This window comes from Papaver somniferum, chromosome 2, assembly GCF_003573695.1.
Source record: "Papaver somniferum cultivar HN1 chromosome 2, ASM357369v1, whole genome shotgun sequence".
Taxonomy (NCBI): domain Eukaryota; kingdom Viridiplantae; phylum Streptophyta; class Magnoliopsida; order Ranunculales; family Papaveraceae; genus Papaver; species Papaver somniferum.
Genome location: NC_039359.1, coordinates 19,085,787 through 19,106,641, shown reverse-complemented (window position 1 = coordinate 19,106,641; position 20,855 = coordinate 19,085,787). Strand labels below are relative to the sequence as shown.

General features: G+C 37.1%; 1 protein-coding gene across 3 annotated transcripts; it reads right to left on the bottom strand.

Moving 5' to 3' along the window:
* Positions 1–874: 874 nt before the first annotated feature.
* Positions 875–5,589, bottom strand: LOC113347075 (transcription factor HY5-like). 3 transcript variants are annotated; one of them, XR_003358730.1, is made up of 7 exons: positions 5,186–5,589; positions 4,840–5,074; positions 3,470–3,626; positions 3,273–3,364; positions 1,712–1,855; positions 1,177–1,211; positions 886–1,057 (listed from the first exon to the last, which is right to left on the bottom strand). XR_003358730.1 is itself a non-coding variant. In XM_026590660.1 (4 exons), the coding sequence occupies exons 1-4, from the start codon at positions 5,367–5,369 to the stop codon at positions 3,293–3,295; spliced, it is 648 nt and encodes a 215-aa protein (XP_026446445.1). In that variant the 5' UTR covers positions 5,370–5,588; the 3' UTR covers positions 2,873–3,292. The 3 variants fall into 3 exon arrangements, 1 of the variants encoding a protein (XP_026446445.1); XR_003358729.1 differs by having other exon boundaries at positions 875–1,211; XM_026590660.1 differs by lacking the exons at positions 886–1,057; positions 1,177–1,211; positions 1,712–1,855 and having other exon boundaries at positions 2,873–3,364; positions 5,186–5,588.
* Between the last annotated feature and the right edge of the window lie 15,266 nt (positions 5,590–20,855).

Genomic DNA, 20,855 nt, shown 5'->3' with positions numbered 1-20,855 from the left:
ATGATTTTGTGGTGGAGGTGGTGGAGGAGGTTGTGCAGCATCAGCACGCCGTGGCCTCTGAGGTAAAAACTCTCTAAGTACATTACATAAAGAGTTTTCTATAGTGTTATTTAGTGTTGTAGAAAGCTCTGTGACAAGGGCAGTACGTTCTTGTGCACGTACCAACAATTTTTCTGCCTTCTTCTTGGTCTGAACTTCCTCATCATGAAAATGGAGGTTAGTAATAGTGTCAGACAGATCATTGAGATTTTCTGCAACCACTGCGATCGCTTCATGCACGTTCTTCAAATTATCAGTGTAAGACATTGTAATCAAAAAGCAAGAACCCTAAAAAAAAAAAATTGGTCGATTTTGAGATTGAGCTAAACTTGCTCTAATCCAGGTGTTAGGGTTCTAGACCTTTTAACACTGGAGAAAAGATGTGAAGATAGTCTTCACAGGATAAAAAGAAGAAAAGAACCGGATAAACCCTTTGAATTGGGGATTAGCCACCAGCTTTGAGAAGGAAAACTAAATAAACTGAATTGTTATATTGATTGATTGTCTAAGCAAGCTGCGGCTAGGCTACTTATAGCTTTCATAGCCTTGAATAACAAGAAAAGAACTGAAGTTTAAAGACTGCCTAAACTAGGAAAGAGTTTAACTAATTATGGAAAGCTAGGAAACTAAATACAGAAAATAACTAACACCTTGTTTGTTTGCAGCTGACTCATCTGACTCGTCTGGATCTGAGTCATCTGGATCTGACTGTAATCACCTGACTCATCTTAATATAACTCACTAAGGTCTGACTCAGAAAATGTGTTTGTTTTTTGAGTCAGACCTAACTCAACTGACTAGAATATTTAAGACATAAAACATCCATGAGATTAGATGACTTGAAGTACACGAGACATGAAACAACAAGGAAAAGGAATACAAGTTACTCGGATATAACAAAAATGTTATAACTACAATGTGATTTACATAAGACTGCTGTTAGGTTCAGTTAATCATATGTTTCCATTGACTGCTGTTAGGTTCAGTTATCCCTGGGTGTCCATATAGCTCCTGTCACCTGTCATCATGTATATAGGATTTAACTTAAAATTGTTATTCACACTGGCTCGTGTTTGCCAGCAACAACAATATATTGTAGCAGTGAGCCATGACCATTCGAAACATCCACATTAATACCTTTGAAAGTAACAAGAGTGTGCTATCTTTATGCCCTGCAACACGAAAAAAACATCAGGAGCTACTCTAAATCGTCTGAAATTATGCATTTGAAAAGTTAGCAGATCAGTTGGAACACAACCTATGGTTCACTACGACATGATGCAAAGGTTGCAGTTTCAAGAAGATATTCCACAGTATCCAAGCGCCATTCTAGGGCTGCATACTTTACAGTAGTTACATCTTAGATGACGCTTGATTTCGCAAACAAGTGGGTGCACGACTCTACACTCCTAAGAAATAGTAGTTCACATAGTGTGGATATGTTAAGTCGAGATTCAAATGAACAAATAGGGAAAGCTAACAGATTCGTTTACTGCTTTAGCCAACACATAAACACTCAGACAAGTGACATAAATCTTGTTCATGTTCAAATAACAGGAAAGACACCAAATCATCATTTTTAATATAAGATTATTCATACCTTAGCATAAGTAAAACAAAATCCAATTTAATAATTTGCTATATTTTTCACACTAGTTTTTGGAGTACTTACTGCATCCATCTGTCGTAACCGTCTCATCCATCAAGGGTCCAGAGATATCATTGTGATATCTTTCCTAGCTATCCCAAGTTCATATCATGATCATGTATCCTTGCAGGCTGCTTTGCATAAACTACTCAACTCATGGCATGATTACTGCGACAAGTAAACAAAACATCTCTGAACAATACTAAACGAACACAAAAATTACAAGGAAACATTATTTTACTCTTAGGAATTTTCACAAACACATAAAGCTCACAAACCTAACTTTGTTGAACTTCTAATACATGCATAAAAAATTACTAGAACACTTCGATAATCCATACGCATAATTTGAAACCCCAAAATAATTAAAACACCATTACATCCAAGAACATTAAACAAAGATCCCCTAAGAAAAACCACAGAATTTTTTTAAAAAAAAGAACATATAACTAACCCGATTTTGAGAAGAACGGATTAGAACTCTAATTCAGAGATTCTTCGGTTTTCGAATCGTACAAATTGAGCAAAATATTTTCGGTCGGGAAGTAGAGGTAAATCTCGTCTTTTTGTACGAGTCAGTGATGGACGCATTGAGTCAGGAGTGTTTTTATACCTGACTCAAAAGCCACCGAGTCAGAGGTAACCCCTGACTCAAACAGCAAGTCAGGTACTTCAAAAATTTAAAACCAAACAGTCTGACATCTGACTTGGTGCGAGTCAGGGGTTGACTCAGATCCAGACACCGAGTCGGCTGTAAACAAACAAGGTGTAACTGTGTGGTATTGGCATCACAACATAAAACCATGAAAGAAAAAAACGCCTCTCATAAATCCACCCCTGCACGTCTCCCGAGGGGTTAGGCCCAATGGGAGCCACAAATAAAAAAAAAAAAAGAACAACTGTGAGAGGCGGTTTTAGCCTGGTTTTGTTCTCTCGGTTTGTAGTGAACGACTGAACTTCAAAAATAAATTTTTAACAACTTACTTGGAAAAATCGTCTTTACTCAAAATCTTGGAACTCAGTAAACCAAAGAGAATTGGTGGTCTGGGCTTTTGAAAAATAAACTTTAGAAGTAAGCCACTTTCTAAAAGAATTGGTTGGAGGTTAATAGCTGAATCCCGGATTCGCTTTGAGCCACCATTCTTGGCTTAAAATACTTCAAAAACAAAGAGATGTGCTTCGATATGAATTGAAGGATCAAACATATAATTACCTTTAGCAAATACTATTGAATTGAAACCTAATTTTCGCTGATATAATACATAAAGTTCAGGGACACATCTCTGATAAGCATGTTCTGATCAGTGAAGCTTAGTACGTCGCAATGCTGCTCAATCAGCATATAGGATGACGCAGTTTCCTCCAACTATACACAGTTATCTACTAATAGGAGCAGTATTACGTAAGCAACTAATTAGAACCAGCGGTACCAAACAGAAGGAAACCCTTTGCACATAACTTGTACAAGGGTAGAGAATCTATGAATATAGGGTAATGAACCTCCCAGCATTGAAGTTTAAACTACAGGCTATATAAGGTATCTCCTAAATGCAGTGCGTGCTTCAAGCTGAATAAAAGATACAACCTTGGTACATTCTTTACGAGTCACGTTTTGCCTGAATGATCATGTTTGATGTCAGCTGTTTCGTCGACTTTAGGCCTAGTGTTCATAAGGACCTGCAACAACAGTTCAAAATGAATTTTGAAAACTAGTGGTATGGCTGGAAAAGTTAATCTGGTTGATATATGTCTGTTGAACCAATTCAGCAAATTACTACTTACCTTCCGTAGCATGGTATTTTCATTGGTCAAAGTCGAAATCTTCTCCTCCAACTTTGAATTCTTGTCCTGCAAATCTGTTGCTTTAGATTCCAGCTCGGTGACATAAAGCTTCTTCCTTTCACGGGCTTGCTGGGCGGAAACCCTGTTCCTAAGCAACCTGTTTATTCAGATGTATCAATTTAATTTGAGGGGATCAGCATACAACGAGGATTATAATGCTTATAAGGATATATTAGGACACCAAGCATTCTAACTATAATGTGAATCACACATGCCGTACATAGGGTAGGCCTCAGTTTTATTGTTTAGTTCATCCCAAGTCAATCACATGGGTAATCTAAGATTTTCATTTTCGTGTTAGGAGTAAGATTCTGTGTGCAAACTCTTGTTGGTTGTTACCTCTCTCTATATATACATATCACTCTCTTGCTGATCAAACAAAAATGCTTTGGTTTGTCTAGTGATTGTGTTATGCATGAGCATTGACAGCTGCTGGAAACTAAAATGCTCTGACAACATTTTTCCCATGTTAAACTAATTTAGTAGAAACTTCAACATAAAGAATCAGAAAAAATGAGACAACGAAGATATACTGAATATATACATATATCTGTCAGATGTGATGCAAAGAATTTGTAATTTATGAATATATGATATGCAAGTCTTCCTACATATATGTCTCACTCTACGTCTTATTGTGTTCAACCTCTTCTACTGTAGAATTACTATGAAATAAAAGTTAGTAGACCCTCTCCCTTGACTTACCTCTCTCTTTATGTTCTATGATCATCCTAATTCTGGAGTACACCTCTTTGATGTCTGGAGACCAATTCAACTCATTGCACCTCTGCGACATGATTACGGATAGAATGGGCCTGTTTAGCATTTTGCACTAGTCAGCAGCCACCAGGGCAGGTGTCCTCGACTCCCTTGGTTACTCAGCTCTGCTTAGGGAAAGATAGACAGTCACATTTGTTTCCTCTCATCACCCTAAGTTTCTACTTCATAGATGCTTTTCAGTTCAACATAACAAGAAACATGAACTCATTGTTATGTGCAGCTCTAACTCTAAGCTCTAAGCCACTCACCACTTTGAGAAAATTGATCGTTCTGTCGTCCCTCACACCCACCCTTGGCTCTATGAAAAGCATTTTCTGTGTGGTATGATAATTCTCTTTTGCCAACATAATGTATAAGATAAGCGGTACTCTGATTATTAAATGATCCTCCTAAGTAATTACAAGAAGAAAATCCTATTTCTTAATAAATAGTGCAAGCAGTATAACATTTCTCAAAATTAAACATATAAGATCCAAAAATTTGAAGAAGAATAATCAAGAACAGGAATATAGTAGTATAATAGTAAGTACCTCTTCAACCTTCTGTACTCTCTATCAGCAGGATTCCGGCCTCTCTTACGCTGCTTACCAGATGCTGCCGCATTGTTGTTTTGTTGTGATTCCTCACCAACAGCAGTAGTAGTAGCTTTTGTTAGTGGAGATGCATCAGTAGTACTTGGTCTAGCTGTTGCTGCTGCTTCCATATCAGGTACTGTGAATAGATCATCATCGTCCTCATCGTCATCTTCTTCCTCATCACTCTCCTCTGTTTGCTCAACACATACACAGAAAAAAAATCAGTAAGAATAAATAAAAAAGACCCACAAACCTTAATGTGAAAAGGGGGTAGCTAAGGGGTATTAAGAACAACACCAACCTACTTTGCTATTGGCATTATTATTATTATTACTATTTATGTTTTGAGTAAATGATGCTGATGATGAGGAGTTCAACATCCACGAAGAACTCTGCGGTGGTTGTTGCTGCTGTTGATAGCACCTCATTGATGAGGATGATGATGATGATGGGTTTCCGTGATGATCAGGAGGAAGTAGTTTCATTTTGGCCTCTTTCAGGATGGAGCTCGTGTAATACTGGCGGAGAGTACTACTCAGCTGGGAGAGCTTAAAAGAATGTATGTTCGGAGATAATACTTCACCGAAGTATGGGAGATTTGGTGGGTAGAGAACAGATCAGAGACGTAATCAGAGTGATACTGGTGGTTTGTGTATTGTTTCTCGAGAATTTACTTTCTAGAGAAAAAGACCAGAGAGAGAGAGAGTGAGTGAAATGATTGGTGTTGAGAGAGAACACGTTGATGAATAAAGACCGCCTCTTTTTTAGTCTCCTATAGTCCATATAGTAAAACAGGGAAGTCTTTATGCCCATCCTGCGGCAAGTCCAATGGGTTGCTCGAGTGAGCATAAAGTGTTTACCTATCTGGGCTCTTACATGGGCAAGTGAGTCCGGTGGGAATATGCTCAAACTCGTAAAACAGTTTTTTTTTCTTTTTTTTTTTTTGATACGCGAAAGCCGGATCCAAGCCCCTACCCGAAGCCAGCCAGTTGGAATGGCCCCACTGCCAGACCAAACACCGCTAAACTCACTATACAACTAATCTACTACAAACCTTTACGACGGCGGGGATTGAACCCCTGACTTCCTCCTTACTGAAGTTGATGGGATATCACTAAGCTATGTTCTTGGACCCACATTTTAGATATATTGGCTATGATAATTTTGATTATTTCTCCTTTCTTACCAAACAACAAACCAACCATCTTGGTTAGGGAAACAAAAAAACTGGGGAGAGAAATAGAACCATCTCTCTTGAAGCTCTGCAACGTCACCCTGACGTTTGCATTCTAGTTCTTCCTACATTCATGTTCTCTGAGAATTTCTTTCTCAACCTTAATCTATCCATCACCATTAAATCTTTCATTCCCCTTGTTATTCTCATTAGCAGTTACTTGACATTCAAATCCTTGTTATTCTCAACCACGATTTCTTATAAACAGTCAGGATTAAACATAGTTGTTTCTAATATTAAGAACTGCAACTACTTTATAGAGTTGCCTGACATAAATTGCATACACTGCTTCAGTTTCAACATTAAAAGTTTCCAGCATTTCATTAGACATTATTTTAAATCAATTTTTTTCAATCATTGAAAGTTCAACATATCAAAGTACCAAAAAACATCCAGATACCAACATTCAACACCCATGTACCATAAATTCACAAAACATTCATAGAAACCCCTGCAACCCTCCTAACTATACACCCACAAAAATCAACACACCCTTAACACCAACAATTACTTACTTCATAAACTTAAAACAACCAGAGATAAATCCGACCGAAATTCAAAACGACAAGAAAAGAAGATTACCATCACCAGCAGCAGATTCAAAAAGGATGGGATAAAGAAGAGTTACCAGAAATACCGTTTTGTAAAAAACTTGTTAACAATTTTCAAGCTTTATGCGCATCCTGAAAACTTGGTCTCTTCTGGTAACTCCGAAGTGATTAACACCAATCATCTTCATGAGTATCCCACCCCTCTTCCTCATAACGTTCACCCACTGGAAGAAGATGCATCATCACTGCCATCACCATCTCCTTCCTCCCTGTCCTCCAGTTCTTCATCATCTGAACTGTCAAGATTCACACTTACCTTTATTCTGCTTGGCTCACCCTCATTCATGGTGCGTGCAAAGATCTTGGGATTGTGAAATTCATACTCGAATCGGCCCCTTAACTTTCCTTCACGATAAACTCTCATATTGCGTTTATCCTCTGCTGCATCAGAATCAAGGTCACTGGTATCCACCTCCTTCAAATAATACTCAAACCCCTCTGAAGCCTCAGAATCACTCTCTATTGCACTTTCATATTTTGGGGCTTTGGCATGCTTCTCATCCCATTCTTCATCTTCACGTTCTCGCCTTGCTAAATACTTGGGTACCCATGCATAATAGAGATCCGCGAGTTTCCTCTTTCTTCGTTCTTGAGCTGCTTCTTCTGCTTCTCTCTGCAGTATTCGCTCTCGAACATGACGATCTATTTAAGACTGAACATCTATCCTTAGTTTCTGTAAATCACTCAAATTTAGAGAAGGAAGAAGTGATTTGTATTGTGAATATTTCGGTGTTTCTGGTGGTGTATTGGGAAGATTTCCATCGGAGTTTGGTGAATTATGGCCAGGATTATCATCCATCTTCTTCTATTAGCCTTCTTAACCTAAACTTTTCCTCTTTTGGTAACCAGATAGGGAAAAAACACTTAGAGAGTAACAACATTTTGGTTAATCACCCCTTTAAAAACCCATCTGTACCTCTTCAATTCCGTTTATGGAGCTTAGTTAACCGTCAAGTCACTTTGTTAACTACGCCCATTCAAAGACATGTGTATCCCCTTCATTCTAATGACCATCATTATCCTATCAAGACCTATTTTCAACATCTAATCTTTACCTTTACCATTACTCCCTTTGGAACTGTCATTAAGGGAGGCTTTAGTGGGTCACCAAACTTTGGAATTTATTTTTGGGGCCTAATTAAAATTTTATGTTTTATGCAGACTAGAAGAAGCCAGCATCAGTTGGGAGGCACCATCGCGGTTTGGGGTTTGTCTGGCAGATGCATTACTAGCCCTTCCACCAAACCAGAAAACACTATGAACGTTCTCATACCACCCCAATTCCATCCATCCCAACAAAAATTCTCCCGCCTTTTTACTACCATTATTACATTTGGTAGTTTACTTCATCACATATATGTCAGCCCGAGAAATGACAAATCTGATAAATATTCAACAACCCAAAACTACGTCATGCATCTTCATTCCAACTTTTATCAGAAGCTCCAACAATGTATTATTGAGTCTGTCCATATGTGGTTTTCTCCCCACAACACTCACGTGAACACCTCAAACCAAAATATGCCCATAAAGCTCGGATATGAGAGTGACACCCCATATGCTCACCCTTTTCCCCAAAGCAATCTTTGCAGCATAACTATAGCTATCTTACACCAATTTTCTCTTGAAACTTTCTTAGTTCATAGTCAACAACTTTCTCATTCCTTTTTTAAGGTTCAAATTCATATACAAACAAAACCCACTTATCTTTCCCTCAGTATCCTAGTCTGTAACCTATATCAAAACAGTACCAATAAAAGATTATTTTCTCTTCATCTGTATTTTTTATTAATAACTTGGGAATCTGATCTTCATCAATCTATATTCATTTATACCTAATTCTCTTTCATAATGAAAACTTCACACCTCTCAGAGACAACCCAAAAATTGAACCAAGAAATTCAAACTCTTTATGCTCAAATGACTGAGAAACTTACTCTACCATCTACACTTGCTAAACCAGTTTTCATAGACAAAAAAGTTGTCCTAGCCGAAGCTGATACTAATTGGAAATGGTGTATGATGGGATATGCTTGTTGCGAAACGTTGATGCCAACCTCTTCTATCAGGTTTTATATCTGCAATAAATGGCTTTTAGCTCAACACCCAACCATTACTACCTTCAATGGTCAGTGAAACAAAGTTCTTATCTGTTACTTATCTGAAGAAGATTTCAACAGAATCAATTCTCAGAAATCCTGGTTTGTCTGTGGTTATCTAGTGGTGTTAAAAGTGGTTCATGTTGAAGGCTGGCCTCCAAACCATCAACTCTTCTTTGATGAAAAAATCATGTGGTTCATATTATGCAATACTCCAAATGAATGTACTAAACTCGAGGATCTCCAGAAACTCACCCTCAGTATGGGGGAACTTATTGAAGCCAAAAATTCTTTTGGTAAACATCCTCTTATGAAGAATGTCAAAGTGTGCATTAGAATCCCAGTTCAAAAAGACTTTCCAATAGGTATCCCTCTATTTACAAGTGGTAGAAGTGAACCTTTCCTGATTGAATGCAGACACATCAAAGTTCCCAGATATTTCTGCACTTCTTGTCGCATCCTTGATCATAAAGATCAAAACTGCGCTGCTTGGAAACTAAAGCAGAAAAAAATCAAAGAAATTGATGATTGCTGTAGAAACTATACCCTCCCAGCTGTCTCAAAGTTAATGATGCCTTCTGGAGTCAAGCAAGTTGATTCCTCCTCTACTATCATCACTGATACTATTATGCAGCAAACTGAGATTATACCAGAAACACAGATTGAATCAACTGCTATTGAAGTGTGCAATAAAGGAAAAGAAGAAGCTATTCATCAAAGTATGGAAAATAATATTCATAAGAGCTTATCAAATACTTTTCAAATGGGCCCCTTCGTGAACAGATCTACCACTCTGAAGATCTTTGATGTCGGTCTTGTTCAGAGACATGTGACCCAGTTAGAGAATGGTTTACCAATTGTTCTAAAGCAAGTTACTACTCAAAATGTTATTGTTTCTGCTTCTATCTCTGGTTCCGAGTCAACTCCTAGTGGTCTGATTCGTACCACCAATTCTTCGAGAAGATTCAAAACTGTTGTTATCCCAAATACCAGCCCAATCATCACTAGAGGAACAGCTAATTCTGCTGAACAAGATGCTCTAGCAAACCTCAAAAAAAAGATTAATCCCAGAGCTGAGTTACGGAAACGTACCAGAGCTAATTCTAGTTTGACTAATATAGCAACTATCCCTGAAGAACAAACCTCTACTGAACCTGATTATGCTCAGCTGTGTTCTCCAATTACCAAATTGGGGTAATTGCCAGAAATTGACCTCTCTACTTGTTCTCTCAACACCCAATCAATCCTTAACTCTTTTTGGAGCTATAATGTACATGTTGACAATTCCCCAAGCAACAATGTTGTCCTCAATAATTCCCTTCTCAATGCTACCAGTTCTAGTCTCGATTCCTCCCAAATGGCTTCTCAAAGTGGTGATGGTACCAGTGCTTCTCTTGGTGGCGGATCTGACTCTACCACTCAGGTAAATTGCCCTCACCCTACCCCTTCTATTGGAACTGCTCAAAATACCATAAATCTTTTCCCTGTCAATAATGTCAATCTGATTGCGTGGAATCTTCGTGGCTTTGGTAAAAAATCTGCTAATAAAGAGCTTAACTTACTCTGTAAGAATGTCAACCCTGACATTATTTTCCTGTCTGAGACTAAAATGAACAAAGACATGGCTGCTAGAAAATTAAGAAACATGGGATTTCCTTGTAATTTTAATGTGCCCTGTGTTGGTAGAAGTGGTGGTCTTGCTCTTGCTTGGAAGAAGGAGGTTCACCTAAACGTTATTTCATCCAGTCTGAGGGGCATCTATGTTACTTCTACTGATGTCATCCATTCCAAGACTTGTCATATTCATTTCATATATATGGTGAACCTAATAGTAGTTTAAGGCAAGCCTTTTGGGAACAAAAATGTCAACAGACTATTGCACCTTTAGATGAACCGGTTTTGTTTATAGGAGATTTCAATGCTCTATTAGGAACTGAAGACAAAAATGGTGGTCTAGAAGTAGATGATCCTGATTTCGAAAACCTTGGGAATTTTTGTACTGTTTTTACTCTGCATGATCCTGGTTTTTCTGGTCCTAGGTTTACTTGGTCTAATATGCAACAAGGCCCTGACTTAATCCTGGAAAGATTAGATAGATGTCTGATTAACCAAACTGCTGAAGATCTTTTTCCTAAACTTTGTGTTAACAATCTTCCTAGGGATTCCTATGACCATTGTCCTATGCATATAGGATTTAACTATGAGGATAATTGTATGCCTAGACCCTTCCATTTTATGGCCATGTGGATAGAGGATCCTACTTGTAGAGACATTATAGCTAATTCTTGGTCTGTTAATGTGGTAGGCTCCCCAGCCTACAAACTTAAAGCCAAGATTTGAAGTACTAAGAAAGGCTTAAGAGATTGGAATAAATCTTCTTTTGCTAATATTCAAACTAATATATCTACCATTAGGAAAGAGATGACTGATCTCCAAGTCTCTAATCCCACTGATACTAGTAATACTTCTAGACTTAAAGCTAGACTTGAATATCTATATAACTTGGAGGAATTATATTGGAAGGACAAATCTAGATAAGTCTGGCTTTTAGAAGGTGACAGAAACTCACCATATTTCCATAGAGTAACTCTCTTTAGAAGAAAAAGAAATGCTATTAGCTGGATAAAGAACTCCTTGAATACTATTCTAACTGATAGAGATAGTATTGGAAATTCTTTCATAGATTATTTTAAAGGCCTATATTCTTCCCATCCTCAGAAATTTCAAAATGAAATCCTTGCTGACCTCCCTGTTAAGTTCTCTGATGAATACAATGCATCCTTAACTACTTCGATGTCCCCAGAGGAAATAATGAATGTTGTCTTCCAAATTGGGGTGGGGGGTGGGGGGGGGGAGGCCTCCAGGTCCTGATGGTTTTACTGGCTTGTTTTATCAAAAACATAGGGATATAATGGGATATGCAGTTGTTGATATGACTCAAACCTGCTTCAGGACAGGTAACATTGCTAAGGTTTTTAATCATACCAACATAACTCTCATCCCCAAAGTCCCTCTTGTTGAATTGGTAACCCAGTATAGGTCAATTGGTCTTTGTAATTTTATTTGCAAAATTCTTTCAAAAAAATCTGTCCAATAGATTGAAACCTTTTATGAACAATATTATTTCTCAAAATCAAAGTGCTTTTATCCCTAAGAGGAGCATTTCTGATAATATCTTGCTAGCTAATGAGGCCATTTATGTTGTCAATCATAATGAAAAAGTTGAGGGCATAACTGCTATTAAACATGATATGTTTAAGGCCTATGATAAGCTTGAATGGGATTTTTTGGAAAAAGTTTTAACTAAAATGGGTCTTTCCAATCACTGGGTTAAACTGATAAACCAGTGTGTCTCTACTGTGTCTTATTCTGTCCTTCTTAAAGGTAGCCCCACTGGTTTTTTCCAACCTGAAAGAGGGCTAAGGCAGGGGGACCCTCTATCTCCCTACCTTTACATCATTTTTTCTGACGCCCTTTCTTCTTATATTGATATTCTGCAAAAGAAAGGGGTCTTAGAAGGTATAAAAGTATGTAAAGAGGCCCCTGAAATGACTCACCTTTTGTTCGCTGATGATTCCCTCCTGTTTTCAAAAGCTACCACTAAATTTTTTCAAGTTATTAAAGATTATCTTCAAAAGTATTGTCTTGCTTCTGGGCAAGAAATCAATTTTGAAAAATCTGGCATTTTATTTAGCAGGAATATCCCTGAACATAGGAAAACTCTTTTGGCTAATATTCTAGATATTGAAAGTAGAGATTTAGGAGAAAAATATTTTGGAACTCCCACTGTGTTCCAAGCTTCTAAAGTTCAGACCCATATGGGTATTCTCCAAGCCATTGATGCCAGAATTTCTATCTGGCTTCATAAGCTATTATCTCAACTGCTAGAACTACCCTTATCAAGCATATTGGTCAAGCCATTCCTCTTTTTCAAATGGGGGCTTTTCTAATTCCTGAAAGCCTTTGTAAACAAATGGATTCTGACCTCTGTAAATTCTGGTGGGGTGAACTTTAGATCCTAAAGATAGAAAGCTTCTCCTCCTTGGATGGGATGTCTTATGTTCCCCTAAAGCTGAGGGAGGTCTGGGATTTAGAAAGGTTGAACTAAACAATCTAGCAATGCTTGCTAGGAATGCCTGGAGAATCTTAGAAAATCCAAACTGTTTACTGGCCACTGTTCTTAAGGCTAAGTATTTTCCTAAAACTGATTTTTTAAATGCTAAATGCACTTCCAAATGCTTTTGGACTTGGAAGTGTTTGCATGTCGTAAAGGAAATCATAAAACCCTTTATTTCTTGGATTGTTGGGGATGGTCAATTTATTGACCCATGGTGTGATAAATGGATTCCTTCTCTAGGAGCTGCTACACCCAACCCTCTTGTTCCTCCTGATCCTAGTATTAAAGTTGCTTATTTTATTGATTCCCATACTAGGAGTTCGGATGTGTCCAGACTTAACACCCATTTTGATAATGCTTCTGTTCAGAAGATTATATCCATTCCCTTAAGCCAGCTTTGCACTCCTGATAGGAGGGCTTGGGATCCTTCAAAGAATGGCAAATTTTCCTCTAAATCTGCCTACTTGGGGCTCAGAGGCCTTAGGACTTCTCCTAGTAAAAACCTTTGGAATCGTATTTGGAAAGTTAGAATTCCTTACAGAATTCAGGTTTTTCTTTGGAGAGAAGCTAGAAATGCTTTGCCCTCTAGAACTGTTCTTCACATTAGAATGCCTATGCATAGTGTGGATTGTCCTGGGTGTTCTGATCCTCATGAGACTATTATGCATGCTTTGGTCACTTGCCCTTTTGCTAGTAGAGTCTGGTTTATCTCTGATTTTAACATCAATACTCAATTTTTTCAGAACAAATCTTTTACTGATTGGCTCATGTTCTGGTTAATCGACTCTCAGTCTAAATTATCTGAGGATGATCAATGTCTCTTCGTGGCTATCCTTTGGTCTCTCTGGACCAATAGAAACAATTATATCTTCCAAAACATTAAGGAAACCTTTACTGCTATCCTATCTAGAGCTAGAGCTATGCTCCTCACCAGAAAATCTAGGAATCCTGGTAGTTATATCCATTCTACCTTGCATGTTAACATTTATGATAAATGGATGCCCCCAAATTTTGGTTGGATTAAATGTAATACTGATGGTGCCTTTGATGATATCACTGGAGCACATGGTGCAGGGTATGTGATGCGAGATTTCAAAAAAAAAACAACCTTTTGTGCTTCCTTAGTCTTTGATGTTCACTCTGCTGAAGAAGCTGAAGCAAGAGCCATCTGGGCATTTCTGAAGAAAGCCGTGGAATAACACTTTACTCATATCATCATTGAAAGCGATGGAAAAGCTCTCATTGATCAATTTGTTGTTGGAAATTTTGATGGGGATTCGTGGACAGATGCTATCTTTACAGATATTCTCTTTTTTTCCTCTAAGTTATCTGCTTGTATCTTTAGCTTTCAACCTAGAAGTTGTAATTCGGTAGCTCATGAACTTTCCCAGTGGGCAAAACAAAACAACTCTACCATGTACTGGTTTAAACCCCCTATTTGGATTATTCCAACAGTTGAGGAGGACTAATAGCCTTTTTGAAGGCTTTTGACTATAAAAGAAAAAAAAAACATCTGACCATATGAAGATCGACATTGTCAAGGGAAGTCAAAAGGCCAAAGAAAAAAAAATGGCACCGTACATGAGAGATGGACATACTTACATTGGTAAAAAAAAACAAGAAATGAAACAAAGTGTAAGAGTAAATCTATTGTGCGCTACTTCATGTGAAGTGGGATGTAGGCGACACCTTCAACTTGTTTCTCATGAGACTAAATCTTGGACCAGTTGATCCCTTGGTGAATACATTTATGGGATAATATCACCAATACACAGTTTGGAGTGAATTGGAATTGGGAAAGAACAAACTTTAGCACTAGTTATACTAGTTTTCTCCAATAAGTCCTGGTCAAATTTGATTTGAGACATAAAGACCATATGAATTTTTCTAACCTCCAAACCGAGAAACTATCCCTATTTAAGTAATCAAATAAGTAGCATAAGACTTGGAAATACCAGCAATAAGTATGTCATCTACATAAGCAACAATTATTGTGATCCTTAAACCCTGTGTTTGAACAAACAAAGACGTATCAGTTGTTGATATCTTGAAACCATAAGAAAGTATGACGGGCATAAGCTTATAATGCCAAGCTATGGGAGTTTATTTCAATTCATATATAGAATTGTGAAGTTTGCAAACATGGTTAGAAAAATTGGGATCAACACAGACAGGAGGCTGAGTCATGTACACCTCCTCAGGAAAATCACAATAGATAAAGGCATTACTCACATCAAGTTATGAAATAATACAATGAAAGTACACAGCTAAATACATAACCACTCTAATTATCGTGGGTTTAACTATATGACTGAAGGTTTCCTCATGATATAAACCAGATAACTGATGGAATCCTTTAACTACTAGTCTGGATATGTATCTTGCTACAGAGTCATCAGGGTTATTCTTCACTCTGAAAACCAACTTTCACCCTAAAAGATTCTGAGAAGTATAAGGAGCTTCTAAAGACCAAGTTCCATCTTCCCTTAGTGTATTGTATTCATCTACTATATAATGTCTCCAGTGGGAACCTAATTTTCTTAATTAAAACTAGTAGGTATTGAGGGAGGAATAATAGAAGTAAGTGTGGATATAAGAGCATGTTTTGTAAAGTACAACTTAGGTTTAAAACAGATTCGGCAACAGTGAGCATATTATGAGCATTAGTAAAAAATTCCACAACAGGTGAAGCAGTGTCATAATCAACAGATGAAGTAGAAGAAGTAATAGATCCAGGTTAAACTAAAGAAGTATCAACAGAAACAACGGATGAAACAGAATTGGGCGTAATAATAGTAACTTAAGTAGCAAGGTCAGAAGGATGCCCAAAAGGATCATCAACTGAAGCAACAACTGATTCAGTGGGTGTAGGAACTACATTAGGTGGTCTTAGAGGATAACAATGTTCATTGAATATAACACGCCTGGAAATATAAATTATGTTAGTGGATGATGGAGACAATTGTTACCCTCGTGTTGAGTCCTATAACCAATAAAAATGCATAAAGACTCTTAGGTTCAAGTTTGTTAAAAGAGTAAGGTTTTAACCATGGATGAGAAACACAACCAAAAGATCTAAAAATAATGATAGTCAGGATTCTTGTGATACAAAAGTTCAAAAGATGACTTAAGACCAATGGGCTTTGTGGGAAACCTGTTGATTCTATTGCGGTATGAAAGGCATGTGTTAGAGCATAGCTCGGTTCACTAAGCGTTGGTATTGAAAAAACGGGGGTCTAATAACCACACCAAATATTTCGTTTAGACAATCTGTATGGACTAACTCCAATATAATTCTGAGAGCATCAACTAATAAAGCGAGCTCAATCAAGAAATATATCCAAGAGTTATATCTTTGATTCTTAATGTAATCAGTAAATCAAACACATAGAAATCCATGAGCTTGATTATTATAAGAAACAACTTGGACGGTACCAAAGACCAATGTTCAAGTGTCAATCAATTTATATCAACAACCAAAGGTTGGATTATCAAATTGATTGAACTTACGCACAACCTGTGATATTTCAATTATATAGAAAATATAATGCGGAAAAGAAATAACACAAACACCAGAAATTTTGTTAACGAGTAAACCGCAAATGTAGAAAAATCCCGGGACCTAGTCCAGATTTGAACACCACACTGTATTAAGCCTCTACAGACACTAGCCTACTCCAATTTAACTTCAGACTGGAATGTAGTTGAGCCCTAACCAATCTCACACTGATTAAGGTACAGTCGCGTTCCTTACGCCTCTGAATCCCAGCAGGAATCTACGCACTTGATTCCATTAGCTGATCTCACCCACAACTACGAGTTGCTACGACCCAAAGTCGAAGACTTGATAAACCAATTTGTCTCACACAGAAAAGTATATTGAATAGATAAATCCGTCACCCGCAGAAATACCTAGAAGTTTTGTTCCGTCTTTTGATAAATCAAGGTGAACAAGAACCAATTGATACATCGGACTTATATTCCCTACGAACAGCCTAGTAATATCAATCACCTCACAATAATCTTAATCGTATGGTAGTGAAACAAGATATTGTGGAATCATAAACGATGAGACGAAGATGTTTGTGACTATTTTTTATCTTGCCTATCGGAGAATAAATCTCGAGAAAATCTTAGAGAAGATAGTACTCAATCACGATAGAAAACATCAAGATCAGAACACGCAACTACAGAGGAAATAGTTGGGTCCGGCTTCACAATCCTAATGAAGTCTTCAAGTCGTTAACTTACATGGTTTGGAAAAACCTAAGGTTAAAGGGGAATCGACTCTACTCGCAACTAGTATCACACATGAGGTGTAGGGATTAGGTTTCCCAGTTGCTAGAATTCTCCCTTATATAGTCTTCAAATCAGGGTTTGCAACAATGTTACCTTGGTAACAACGTATTCAATATTCACCGTTAGATGAAAACCTGATTAGACTCAAGATAATATCTTTCAACCGTTAGATTGAACTTAGCTTGTTACACACAAATGAAAAGTGACTTCATTTACATAAGAGTAACCGTACCTAAACGTGTACACCTTGTTGGCTCATCAATAGTTAACCGAAGTTAGCCATATGAACACTTTCATATCAACCTTATTCATCTTGACCATAACTACTTCAAATGACTCAAATGAAACTAGTTTTAGAGTTGTTCAATTATTTATATTCTCATAGAAGTATACAAGACACAATTGAAGCAAAATTGATTTTAATTCACTCTAATTAATTAATGAACATTATAGCCACGGTTTGCAAAAGATTGCATTCCTTAATATATGAATATATTAGTTCATGAACAAACCGATTTTAGAACATAACCTTCTCAAGTATGCAAACGGCTACGCATACCTAAGTGGCCGGACTAAGTTTGGGTTCGCCAGTATGCGAACGGGTAAGCATACCTACAAATTCAGTTGAATTTCCGGACATGAACTTTACGGCAGTACGCATACGGGTATGCATAGTAAGTACTCGGACTTTCATTAAACCAACCAGTACTCATACGGGTATGCATACTATGGTTCCCGGACTTGGAATAACTTGCAACAGTTAGCATACAAGTACGCATGCTGTGCTATATCCAATCACGAGTAGTAGTTCTAAACTCCAATATCAATCATTGAAACATTCTCGGAAGACGACAACATCTATCTCACACAAACTATTAGCTTCAAAGAAATTTTCAAGTGATCGAATGATCAATATGAAATATTGCGAGTCTACATCAAATGACTGTCTCACATAAATCTTGTAAGATGTTACCAGGTGATTTTCACATAATCATCTTTTGACTTTCGTCAAGAATATAACATGAACTTGGTTAAAGCGAAAGCTTGCGAACACATATTTCGAGAAATATGTAAGTGAGTTAAACTCAGCTCGAAATATCAAATGTGTATAATCGAAGTCTATATGGCTATATGACTTTTGCCTCTAATAGGAGATAGAGTAGATAGACTTTTGAGTAATAGATAAATTCAAGTCTCCACACACAAGCTCCCCTTAGTATTTCTTCGTCTTCAATTGATGAACGTCGTGAAGTCTAATGCTCAGCTAGACTTTCTATCCTAATCCGAGACTTAGCTATAAGTAGATTAGAAATCAAGACTTATAGTTTTGGAAACTAAACTTGACAAACAAGCTTGAGATAGCAACACTTGCGAATTCGACCGAGCAGTGCTCTAACAAGTATGTCAAGTTTAGTTTTCATATGTTAGTATCAAAACTCATCTAAAGTCGCTTGATTAAATACTAGGGTCAACTTCGTTTAGGTTATACTAGAAAGTCTAAGAATGTTGAGACATACAAGTATTACTCCGAAAACCTGAAGAATGTGAAGAAGTAACGAACTACAACAACGACATCATCCTTCCACTTGAGGTTAGTAACATTGACTTGAACTGTTTCATTCCTAACGCATCTTTCAAATCCTGTTATATTGAAAACATAACTGCAAAGATGTATATATTGTATATAAAACTCTAATGGTGTGACATGATCATAATAGTATGATCATAGTATTAAGGAATTAGACTACGAAGTATAATGATTATCTTTTGAACTTCGTAAATATGACATCGACATAATCTTATATATAAAGTTATGATTATGTGAATGAGTTATGGTGAAGATTTCATCCTAGGAAACAATATTTTACATTTGTTTAAAGGAAGTACATTCAAATTGTTTCGTGAATCGAAATGGAAATCAATAGGCTTATTGGTCCGGCTATTCATTACATATCTTTAGATGACCAATATGTGTGAGATGGTAGAACCGATCTTAACTCCGGTTAGTATCTTGGTATAACTAATCAAAATTCCTAGACTTATGATTTGGTATGACCGGTCCTGGTAATTGGTGTAACCGATCTTAAGTAATCACCATGTGATGGTATGATCGATCCTTGTGATTGGTGTGACCGATCCTAGTAATTGGTGTAACCGACCATACATGTTGTGTGACCGATCCTTGTAATTGGTGTATCCGGTCCTGGTAGATGGTGTGACCGATCACAAATAGATATCATGTGTAGATTGAACCGATCCTTGTAACTGGTGTAACCGATCCTAGTGACTGGTGTGACCGATCACAAATAGGTACCATAGTGATTGGTATAACCGATCCGAACCCATGTATGTGATTGGGTATTTGATCAATCACATAGTAGTCTTGGAATACAGGCAAACTAATTCTAAACTTGTTTGGAAGTGTGGTATAACCGATTTCAAGAAAGCAAATCCATGTAAATATGAAATAAGGATTTGCTGTGAAAAGATATCAACATACTTTGAACACGAGCATTAACTCTTATCATTTATCGTTTAAAGATATTCCTTGGTGCTCAAGGCGATCATGTGCCGAAATAAATTTTTAGTTTTATATGCTTTAATTACTAGCAATTAATGCATAGCTCTAGAGAATAAAAAACTAGTAATGTACATTTACTAATTGGAGATTTTCTATTGAGAGTTTTCAGAAATATTGAACAAGCATTTATTGGAATTATGAAAACTGAATTTTGACATTCATTGCATATCTTGAGAATATTTTCGGTTTTGGAAATTCCTTGGTGTCCAAACATTCTTGGCCTATGAATACCTAAGTTTGCATTTCTAGTAAACTATTCTAAGAGCTAGGCAAACCTCATTTTTTGTTGTTTCTGGTGGAGCCGTCTAATCGGAGAGGAAAGTATCCTAATTAGGTGAAATCTCTTACGACCACTCGTTTAAAGACTTTTATGGGATCAAGAAGCTCTACGAGTACCGTTGGTGGGAAACTAGATAATTGCAGTGTTATTAGTTTTCGATTGATTTGATTGACTAACGGTTGTTGAAACTTTGATTGCACCTAGTTTGTATATGCTTGAGAATCTTCTCTTCTGATATAAGATTCACTCAAACTAGATCAAAGTATCGACGGGATCTTTAGAACTATTGTTAGATTTAAAACATCTTGTGATAATCCATTATTAACAGAATCCGCTCTGTGCGTGATTGATCACAAGAGATTCAAGTGGTGTTGTCCAGGTTTTGAAGATAAAAGAAGATTTGAAGACGGAGAGGATTTCTTATTAGTTTTCGTATCTTGTGAATTATGTGCACAAACCTTGATTGGTTGGGATCCAATTAGAATCGGTTTATCTTTGATATATCTGATTGATTAGTTGCATGAGATCGACATTCTCTATATTTCTATTTGAGATTTATATTGATTGAGTGCGAATCCATACTTGACTATTTCGGTAGTTAAAGTTAGATTGATCTAACCAGACAAAGGAGTTTATTAGATTAAACGGAAGATCCTTTGTCAACGACTCATCTATATCTTGTAGCAAGATTGATTAGAGTGGTCACCAAACAAATTGTTCCTTTGCTGTTCGGAATACGATCCAAAGGAC